This window comes from Scomber scombrus, chromosome 10 (genome assembly GCF_963691925.1).
Source record: "Scomber scombrus chromosome 10, fScoSco1.1, whole genome shotgun sequence".
In the NCBI taxonomy this organism is placed as follows: domain Eukaryota; kingdom Metazoa; phylum Chordata; class Actinopteri; order Scombriformes; family Scombridae; genus Scomber; species Scomber scombrus.
Window position 1 is genome coordinate 28,362,615 of NC_084979.1, and position 10,863 is coordinate 28,373,477.

The 10,863-nt window shown below is 38.6% G+C and overlaps 1 protein-coding gene and 1 non-coding gene across 2 annotated transcripts; one reads left to right on the top strand and one right to left on the bottom strand.

Annotated features, from left to right (window-relative positions):
- Positions 1–34: 34 nt before the first annotated feature.
- On the top strand, positions 35–7,830 carry zbtb48 (zinc finger and BTB domain containing 48). The gene is made up of 11 exons (XM_062427700.1): positions 35–310; positions 1,531–2,267; positions 2,398–2,702; positions 2,782–2,887; positions 2,985–3,077; positions 3,175–3,261; positions 3,798–3,952; positions 4,075–4,211; positions 4,327–4,491; positions 4,599–4,687; positions 7,080–7,830. The coding sequence occupies exons 2-11, from the start codon at positions 1,548–1,550 to the stop codon at positions 7,512–7,514; spliced, it is 2,292 nt and encodes a 763-aa protein (XP_062283684.1). The 5' UTR covers positions 35–310; positions 1,531–1,547; the 3' UTR covers positions 7,515–7,830.
- On the bottom strand, positions 6,566–6,638 carry trnar-ccu (transfer RNA arginine (anticodon CCU)). Its single transcript has one exon. It is a non-coding gene; the product is annotated as a tRNA-Arg (tRNA).
- Positions 7,831–10,863: the final 3,033 nt, after the last annotated feature.

Below are 10,863 nucleotides of genomic sequence, written 5' to 3' on the forward strand. Positions count from 1 at the left end.
CAGGTTTTTTTTTTAGGGGCCTGCAAAGAAAGAAGTGAAAACAAGCCGTACAGCAGCTAAGGGCTTTTGATATTTTGCTTAATAACCTATCTTCATTTTAGCTACAAACAAGGGTGCAGCTTTTACAGTAGAAAAGAGAGCAATAAATGTTTTGAGTTTTTGATTTTCCGTCCTGCAGATGTGAGAGTGTGAACGCAGCTGCTGCGTTAAGGGAGCGTCTTTAAAAAGATGTGCGAGGAAATAAACGTCGAGCTGCGGCGGTAGCCAGGGGTCTGCACTCACTTTCAGTCTCAACAGAAGAATATAAAGTGTTAAGTACTCAATGCTTTATTTGTCTTAAATTGTTTGATTATTGCATACGCTATCACTGACACACGTGACCTATTTTCTCTCAAAAGTGACTTAATTTGATGCGATTTCTATCAAGCTCTCCTAAATATTAAGCATTAATCCATCCTAATAATTACTTTTCTCTTGACTGACTAATCAATTAACCGGCTAATCATTGCAGCTCTAAATTATTTAACTACATGATCACAGAATAGGTTTTTGCTCTGCACAGAAATGTCATTCTCTTATAATAATGCAGCTTACACTTATATATAAATAATCTGCAAAAAGGCCTTAAAATTAGATTATTTATCACAACTATAGCTGTTCAAAGACCTTATCTCAGACCTTGTTTTAATTGATTGCAAATGTTTTAACTTCAGTGCATCTTACCTGTTTACTTTCTTATCTGTATTTATTCATTGCTTTATTTTTCCTAAATGTTTTCTTTTCTTTTTTTCTTTTATTGTATTTTAATATCGTTTTGCGGTTTGTTGTTGATGTTTCTCGACACCATTGTAATTCCTCCTCAATAGTCTTTCAAGGTAAAATAAAGGTTAATATATAATATATACACATATGTTTAAACAAAAATGTTCAATAACATATATACAGGTCAGACTCTTGTTGTAAACTGAGCTGTTTTATACATAATTTGGTTCAGATTGTATCAAACTCTCCTAAATATTCCGCAACTATGAAAAGTCTTAGTTTTCAGCTTTATATTGTTGTTTATTTAAGGAGCTTGATGTTGCACATAAATGGTTTTGACTGTACTGTGTATAAAATATAAGTAAGATACGCATACAGCGGACTATTATGTAGAGGCAAGTAGGGGCGGAAATATTAGATAATTATATTAAAAATATTAAATTCATAATTATATGAAACACAGAAAAGAAGCAAGTATTTACATTTAAGAAGCTGAAACCATCAAATGTTTGGCAATGTTTTAAAAAGATTGATTATCAGAATAGTTGCTAATTAATATTGTATTGATTGACTAATTGTTTCAGCTCCAAAATATATGTCTATATATCCATATCTAATCAGCAATGGATAATAACATGAATATACAGGTTCCAACTTGTGCATCTGTGCATGAGTGTGAAAAGGGCTCTGCAGCAAATATAGTTTGGTTAATTTATAAAATATTTTGACTTAATATTCATAGTTTCCCTGTGTCTCATGTATCTGCAGTAAGTGAAGCTGGAGAGATGCCTGCACCAGAGAGCGACCATGCACAGCGTGTCCTGTCCTCCCTGAACCAGCAGAGGGCAGTAGGGAGGTTTTGTGATGCAGTGTTGAATGTGGGAGGCGGTGTGGTCTACCTGGCCCACCGCAACATCCTCGCCTGTTTCAGTGAGCTGTTCCAACAGTCCAACATGCCCGCTGCACCGTGCATGGAGTTCTGCCTGCAGGAATGCCCCAACGATGGCCTCGAGCTGCTCCTGAACTTCGTCTACACCGGAGAGCTGAAGCTGAATCCAGACAACCTGGAGAAGGTGCAGCATGCAGCGTCCAGCCTGTGTGTGCCAGAAGCTTTGGCTCTCTGTGAACGCTACAAGGAAACCTCTGTGGCTGCTGCTCCTTTGAAGCGTAAAAGAGGAAGACCTAGAAAGTCCAAATCAGACACAAACCCCCCTTGTTCAGTCACAGATCAGACCTTGCTCACAGTCAAGAAACAGGAGTCCATCGTTGATTCTGTTACACATAATTTTAGCATGGCTGCCACTACTACTGCTACAACCTCTGCAACCACAACCACTCGCTCCGGTCGAGTGGTTAAAGGCCCCAGGCGACTGGTGACTGATGAGACCCCCCCTACTGATTTTACAGCTACTGAAAAAGCCAACAAGAAGGCGCCGCTTATTCCTGCAGAGAAAGAGAGCAGTGATGATGTTGTGGAGAACCAAAACCCAGATCAGCCAACTGAGGTAGAAAACATAAACACATGCATGGAAAAAGTATTACAGTGATTGTGTATTTGTTGCTGCATTTAACTGCAAGTGCATTTTGAAGATGAATATGCTGGTTATTACTCCACTTGTGTTATGTTATTTGCAGATAAACGAGTTGCAGATTGACATAAACGACAAAGGTGTTAGCCGGGTGATTGAGGAAGCAGACGAGGATGATGACGGGGGTTTTGAGGGCATCACTGAAGACTCAGATGAGGAGTATGTTCCTGTTAATGAACCCTCCTCTTTAGCTCCGTCCACATCAACAGCACGGAGGCGAAAGTCGCAGATTAAATTGGACAAAAACGGAAACGGTGAGGTGGCGGAAGAAGACTCGAAGAAGGACTCTGTGCAGTGCCCCATCTGTCACAAATCCTTCAAGAGCAAATACTACCTCAAAGTCCACAACAGGTTTGCAGACTTAGCATTTTTCCTTCAAATTACTTGCTGTTGAAAGAATATCCTTTAATGTTATTTGTGTTTTTCCTAGGCGGCATACAGGGGAGAGACCCTTCGGTTGCCTTAAATGTGGAAAGAGGTACTTCAGAAAGGAGAATCTTTTGATACATGAGTTCAGAAACTGTGCAACAGCACAGGTGAGTAAGAGTAGTAAGTGTAGACCAAGGACCAGTTACATTTAAGGAAGGTTTTATGAAGTGTTACATGAGTATTTGTGCTGTGATATAATTACAGATATACCCCTGCCCGACATGTTCCTCAACATTTAATGGAAAAGAAGAGCTCCGTGTGCACATTATCTCCCACACAGGAGACATGCCCTACAAGGTACAGCCAGCACCAAACAGACACAGATAACAATCATATCAAATCGAAAATGAACGTTTAAAAATGTCTTCACTAACATGGCGTCATTGTTTTTCAGTGTTCAACATGTACTGAACAATTTATGTACAAGAAAAACTTGACATTTCACATGATGAAGATCCACGGTCATCCCAAACCACACGCAGTAAGTTTTATATATACACACACTGTATTTCACTTACTAGAAGTTGTGTTGCAAAAACTTTGGGCCGTCTCACACAAAAGTTGATTATTGGGAGAGAAATGTGGTAAAATCTTTGGTCGTCAACAAAGATTTGACCAACATCCTGAGTCAGATCTTTAGGAGAAATGATGCAGAAAATTGGCACTTTGGGCATTTTTGTAAGTGCCATTTTTCTGCATCATTTCAATCCTAACCCAAACCCAGCTTTGAATAAAGTTAAGGGGAAAAAAACCCACACAAACCAAAGCAAACAAACAAAATATACTATGATTCACCATGCAGTCTTCACTCAATGTGACGTACCGTACATGGATATCGTACATTCTCACACAAGATTGCAAGATTTTATTAGACCCATCTCATACAGTGTGACATGCAATAAACATATACACACCTTTAGTTTTAACACTGTTGCCTTTGTGTTTTCATTAAAAGTCAATCTTGTATCTAAGATATCATCCTGCGTCTTCAGTTAACAATATAGATCCTTTTTTTAGTGTTCACAGTGCCCCAAAACCTTCTTAACTCGGACAGAGCTGCGAGTGCACGAAGCGGCCAAACATCGAGGCGAAAAGCCGTTTGTGTGTGAGGAGTGTGGCCATCGAGCGTCCAGTCGAAACGGCCTGCAGATGCACATCAAAGCCATACACAGGTAGTGGATATGTTAAAGTACTGCCGTGATCAGACTAGACAGACTTGTACCTTAAATGTGGGGATCCATTTTCATAAAAAAACTATGATAACATTTGTCTTTTTGTTTTAATGTTTTTACAGAAATGAGCGTCCTTTTGTGTGTAATTTGTGTGGCCATGCATTCTCCCAGAAGAACAACCTCAACATGCATTTGCGTGTACACAGCGGTGAAAGGCCGTACCAGTGTCACCTCTGTGGAAAAACCTTCAGGACACAAGGTAACAACCATCCTACCGAGTTCGAAGGATGAATCCAAACACACAGTATTGAGCTCTCGAACACTACTTCATTGTATTATTAATCTGTGTGGGTTTTTTTTTTTTTTAATGCCAGCCAGTCTAGATAAACACCATCGGACACACACAGGTGAGCGTCCCTTCAGCTGTGACGTGTGTGAGCAGCGCTTCACAGAGAAAGGCGCTCTTGTCCGCCACAAGGCCAGCAAACACGAGGAAGGCCGTCCCCACTGTTGTCACATATGTAATAAAACCTTTAAAGGTATGATATTCAATATGACCGTCATTATCATGTTTTGTGGTGTGGATAAAAGGCAAATGGTGTGAATCAGCCTCTTTTAATATGATTCTCTTTGTGGTTTTCATCAGCGAGGGAGCAACTTCGTGTCCATCTGCGTCGCCATAAAGGCATGAGGAAGTTTGAGTGCATAGACTGCGGCTACAAGTTCACTCGACAGGTACGCTCACTAAGGCTGCAATTAACAGCTGTTTTCATTATTGATTCATCTGTCGTGTTCCTGGTTGACTCATCGTTGTCTCTGTAAAATATATTGACTGTATATAAATATAGACGACGGGTGTTCACTTTACTGCCACTATGCAAAAATGAAGCCAAAATATCTCCTTTTATGGGAGAGGCCTTCTTGCTTGTGCCAGAGTCAGGTGGTTTGAGAGCAACTGTCACAGCTGTCAATCATGACATCACAGTACCTTTTTTATATCGTCAAATAACTAAATTAATAATAATAAACGTATTTGAAAAATGAACACTAAGACAACATCAAGAGCTGCCTAAAATACTTGATTGATTGAATGATTTTGAATGATTTTGTCTCCTCTGCTAACATGGAGGGGGCTCGGTTTTATGACCTGTACTGCAGCAAGCCACCAGGGGGCGATGGAGATGTTTTGGCTTCATGTTTGGGGAACTGTCATTACGTCCATATTCATATATATAATCAATGGTAAAATGTTGTAACACTGATTATAGAGCAAATACCAGGGTAGATACGAGGGTGGACACAAAAATTCTCAAAAGGCCGTCGATAGCACAGGAGTAGGAGGTACTGCAGTTATCAGATTTGACACTAGGTGGCGTCTGTTTACAGCTGAGGGGAAACTAAAATTGGAAATGTTTTGACTTCACTTTTGGGGAGCTGTCATGACGTCCATATTTATATAAAGTCAATGGTAAAATATCTGAAAATGCATTCATTTCCAGAAGCTCCAGGTCATATGATTAAATTGTTTGTTTTGTAGAAGATAAAAAAGAAGCCTGAGTCATTTGTTAGATGGATTAAACACATTGCAAAACAAATTCTGCCATTTGGTGGTTCCCTGTTGGAATAAATCAAGCCTGCTGAAAGGAATCTTGGCGTTTGGTTTTGTAGTAATTACTAGTTTTAAAAAATCAAATCTAGTAAAGTGTTGAGCAGCACACCACAAAGCTTATGCAATCATGTTTTTATCATCTCAGGAATGTTTTAAAAATACAATCTATTTTAACTTTGAAAGACAAAGAGACCATTTTACGCCTTCATTACTGCAAAAAAAAACCTTTTTACCTACCGTAACCAATAATCTGTTCAGTTGCCAAGCTTCTTTATCCAGAGTCTGTTTTAGCTGCTTAACACCAGCTTCCAGTATGTTTCAGAATTGATTTAAGATCTTCCTGATTACTTTTATGGCTGTTGATTTTCTGAAATTATTTCTGACCACATGAGCCTGTACGTAGTTTGAGATCCTCGAGCAGAGGTCTTAAATCTGTTCTGAAGGGCCGAACACACACATTAGAGGAGCTTTCCTGATTTTACTTCAATTTTTTATTTTCTTTAAACTTTTTGGGTTTTGTTTTCAATTTATTTTTCTTTATTTAATTTTCTTCTATCTTACATTATTAGCATTGGTTTAATCTGTTTGTTTTTTATCATGCAATCTAATTATTTTATAATATCTCAGTTTTAATTTGCTGGCTGGTGTGAAGCACTTTGTAATGTGGGTTTTGAAAACTGCTCTACAAATTAAGATCATTATTATTGTTAATTAGAGTACACAACAAGGGTTTATATACATTCACGTAGTTTTTCAAAACTGTAACTGATGCAAACCTCTTTTTTTTAATAATATATATAGAATACTAAGGCTGCAACTAATGATTATCTTTGTTATAAAACATCAGTAAATAGTGAAATAATTTCCATTAGTTTCCTAAAGTCTGTGATGATGTCGTGAAATGTCATCTTATCTCTGAGCATATTTAAATATTTAATGTCTGTATAAAAATGTGACATTGCAGATGAAGTCTTTGTACCCCACTGCTTTGTCACTCTGCTACACACCCCAGATGGGATTCGAACCCACAATCCCTGGCTTAGGAGGCCAGTGCCTTATCCATTAGGCCACTGGGGCTTCTGTCACCATGATGGAGCCACTGTGCTGAACGATTGTTCAGTGGTATTCACAGCGTCATCCTTTTTTAGTCGTTATTCTAGGGACAGGGACGAAGGGATGGTAGCCTTTGTGTGAACTGAGGTTGTTCATTGTGTCCAATACTGCACACTAATTGTTTGGTTTGGAAAAAATTCACGACAGTTTCCAAAAGCCCACAAGGAGTCTTCTTCAAATGTCTTTCCGAAGAGTCCAAAACTCAAAGATATTCAGTTTATGATTACAAAAGGCAAAGAATACCAGCAAAACCTCACGACTGACAAGATGAAAATAGGGAAGTTTGATATGTTTGTTTAAAAAACGACTTGATTTATCGATAATTGTTTTGTTGCCTGAATGAATGCTAACTACATTTTACCCCCTCAGCTGATGACACTTACATCTCTACTCTTTGTCTTCCAGGCACACCTGCGACGTCACGTTCAAATCCACAAACGCACCGAGAACTACAACCCTCGGCAGAGGAAACTGAGGAACGTGATCGTGCAGGATGTGGAAGGAAGTGAAAACGAAGCTACTAAAACTGTGGAGGCCTCGCTGATCGCAGACGAGACAGGTTACGTCCAACACACCGCCACCGCCGTCCAGCAATCCACAAACCCAGAACCTGAATCTGCGTCAGCCCTCAATTCTAGTTGCATAGTGAGAGTGGTGATTGGGTCGAGTGACGCGGCGATGGAGGGCGTGGTGTCCAATCAGAACCTGGGACACGTCCAGGCGGTTCATGGCTTCTCTGTGCCAGCGGTGTTGCAGCAAACACAGCTGGTCTCGGAGGCGTACGAGTCCACGGTGGATATGGAAGGAATCGTTGGGAATATATCAGAGAGTAAGACCTGAGACTGTGTGCAACCAGCTCAAGAGTTACTGTGAAGGACACTTTATACATGAGAAGCACTTAAATCTGCTGTGAGGGATGGTGACGCACCGCTGGAAATATTTGGCTTTACAGATCCCGAGACAGAAGAAACTGCAATAAAGTCGACTACTGTTGAGTTTCCACACGTTGGCGAACAGAAGTGAATAGTTTTCATGCTTTTGGTAGTTAATATACAATATATGAACTGCATGTGTGTGAAATTTGCTTGAATGTTTAATTTTGGCTTGTTTTTAAGCCCTCTTTATCAATGTGCCTACTGCAGCTGGAAAATGAGTAATAAAAGGTCTTTTTGGTTGGTTTTGTTACTGAAGGTTTTGAAGTGGATGTTTGTTTATCTGAATTTAAGTAGGGACACTGATTATAGAGTGAATACCAGGGTAAATAACGAAAGGGGGGAAGCAAAAATTCCCAGAGGCCATCGATAGTACAGCAGTAGGGGGTAATGTAGTTATCAGATTTGACACTAGGTGGTGTCTGTCTACAGCTGAGTGAAACTAAAATTGGAAATGTTTCCAGGAATGAGAGAGTGTATTGCATCTCAAGGAGAGGAATTTGAAGCGGATTAGAAAAGTACTACTGAAAGATTTATAATGACAAGTTTTTCTTTTAATCAATTTCAGGAATTTTTGGGTCCCTGCTCGTATATGTTGTCCTGGTTAAAGGGTTAGAGTTTCTCACCACTAGAGGCATACTACAGCAATGTTTTAACAAGTAGTTACATGGTTGGTGATGTACATTGATACAAGTGTAACAATGCTCCTGAAAAGTCAATGAAAAATACAACTGTAGGCTGGTTAACATGTATGTAAAATATTCTAATAATTACATGCAGGGCTGATTAACAGTGAAGTTATTGCTGAAAAAGGGGGTCACACCATTTACCGAAAGCTAAAAGGGTTCACATACTTTTACCTCACACAAATATATAAAATTAGATCCTTTTCCTTAGTAAATAAATCAATAAGTTCCCTTTATCTAGTTTTAGTACTTCTGTGAAAGTCTGGTCACATTTTACGTCATATGTTTTGCAGAAATGGAGGAAACTGAAGGGTTCACAAACTTTAAAGCAACACTTTACATCTTATCTGACATTATAACAGTATAGATAACAGAAAATAACTAAATGTCCCCGTTACAGATATCCGAATATCCTTATTTGGAATTAAAACACTACACAGGTTTATATTTTTTTTGGTAAAATATACAGCTTTATAGGTCAACACATTTGCTTACTCTTGCTATTTATAAAATAAAAATAAAAAACTTGATGCTTTTCTTTTCACACTCTGCAGCATCTACCGTCCAATGTTTACAAGAAATATCTGTTAGCATTAGCGACTTGCTAACTGCTCGTCGTCTGTGACTCAGCAGAATAAACTCAGACCTGCCTGCAGTTTAATTTATGCTAACCACACTATAAAACATCATACAAACACAGTACATAAGCTTAAGAATATACTGTATTTACAAAACAGGTTCAACATCACAAACTTGTATGAAAACTAAGAAAACAACGCTGCATTAACTTTACCGTTAAAAACACTCGGAAACAACTCGTTCTCATTAAAGCAAAAAAATAATAATTTCGTAACATGAAAGATAATTGAGATTCTTTTGCACTTCCAGTTGTGACTGCCGACCCATTTCCAACATAACGTCAACCGCTTTTGTTGCAACTGATAGGCAGGAACATTTGACGCAACCACAGCACAAATATATCTATAAATAGAAATGAAAAGAAAACAACTGTAAAACATCCATAAATACAAATTTAAAAGAAAATCCTTCATGCACATTAATCTGATGGTTATAACGGCAGATCTAGTCCTGTTTATAAGGGTCAGGAGATGCTAATTGTCACAAGCAATAGTGTATCAACCCGGTACACGTTCAAATCACATGCAACCATCCTGAAATCCTGCACTTATCGGCACACCTGGAGTTTCAGTTAAGCCGTCTGATCTGTGATTAGGGTTTGAATAAATTGTGATTGTCGATAAGTTTTGCGGAATGTAAACAGATTATTGCCGTTTCTTAGCAGATATTTGGCTTTCAAATTTAAATTTATTGTGTTTGTAGTAAATATTAAAAACAGTAATGTCCATACAAAGAAACACAGAGCTCCACTGGAGACAGTTTGATCCGCTGTGTGGGAGAGTCTCATAGGAAGGTTTAGTGAAGCAGCTGTGAGCTTTATCAAAGGGTGGAGGAGTTAACCAGACAAGCAGCTGTTAAACAACCCAGTTAGTCCTCATCCTTCAAGTCTTTTCTCTTATAAACATTGACACAAACTGAGAACACTTCTGATGGCATATATCCAAAAAGGGGTTGAGCAACAGGACTTGTTTTAAATCCTTGAAGATGGTTTTGCCTCTTATTTAAAATGTCAAGACATCTTCAAGAATCTATAACAAGTTCAGCTGCTCTTGACTCAACCCTTCATAACCTGGATGATTGAGAAACTTCACAGACACTTACGATGAAGTATAAATCTCTCTCCTTTATGTGGCTGGTCGAGTGTGGAATGAACTCACTGCTGCCCCCTTGTGGTTTAATGTGAGAAAACACCAACTACGTTTCTCACTCAAGGCTGCGACTCATGATTAATTTTTTATTGTTGATGAATCCGTTGTTTATTTTCTCAATTAATCAATTAGTTGTTTGGTCAATTAGTGTTTCCTGAAGCCCAAAATGCAAATTAAAATGTATTGTTTCGTCATGACTAACAGTCTAAAAACCAAAGATATTAAGTTTTCAATCACCGGGGATGAAAGAAACCAGAAAGTATTCATATTTAAGAAGCTGGAATCAGAGGATTTTTCTCAAATATTACTCAAAAAAATGAACTGTTTAATGATCAACTTCTAATTCTCACCAAACATAGCTGCAGTGGTTTCTTTCTCCTCTCTGCGCATCTTTGGGGGGGCAGTAATAAGCCCATCGCAGTCTGGTAAGACAGAATGAGGCAAACTCGACATATACGAAAACCTACTTAGACATGTGTCATAAAAGTGAGACTTCTGCTTCATCAGAAGAGTTTTCAGACAGAGAAAAGACTCAAATGATGAGAGTGAACTGTTTGGTTTGGCAAACACATCTTTTTAAAGGCACCTGTGGAGCTTCTGACCTGTTTTTCTTTTTTTTTTGGTTGGCCAAAGGGTCTCTGTCACAAATAACTTAATCATGAGACAATCTCTCATGTGTTGTAGTTAAAACTGGGTGGAAACAATTAGAGAGTTAAAACAAAACCTGCATTGCAGAACCAATCCAAAGTCTTCTAATAATTAACTCGTTATCAAGCATCATTTC

Coding starts and splice junctions, on each gene's coding strand:
- zbtb48 (XM_062427700.1), top strand. CDS start 1,548: ATGCCTGCACCAGAGAGCGACCATGCACAGCGTGTCCTGTCCTCCCTG. Junction 3,262..3,797: donor GTCATCCCAAACCACACGCA/GTAAGTTTTATA, acceptor TCCTTTTTTTAG/TGTTCACAGTGCCCCAAAAC. Junction 4,688..7,079: donor GCTACAAGTTCACTCGACAG/GTACGCTCACTA, acceptor TTTGTCTTCCAG/GCACACCTGCGACGTCACGT.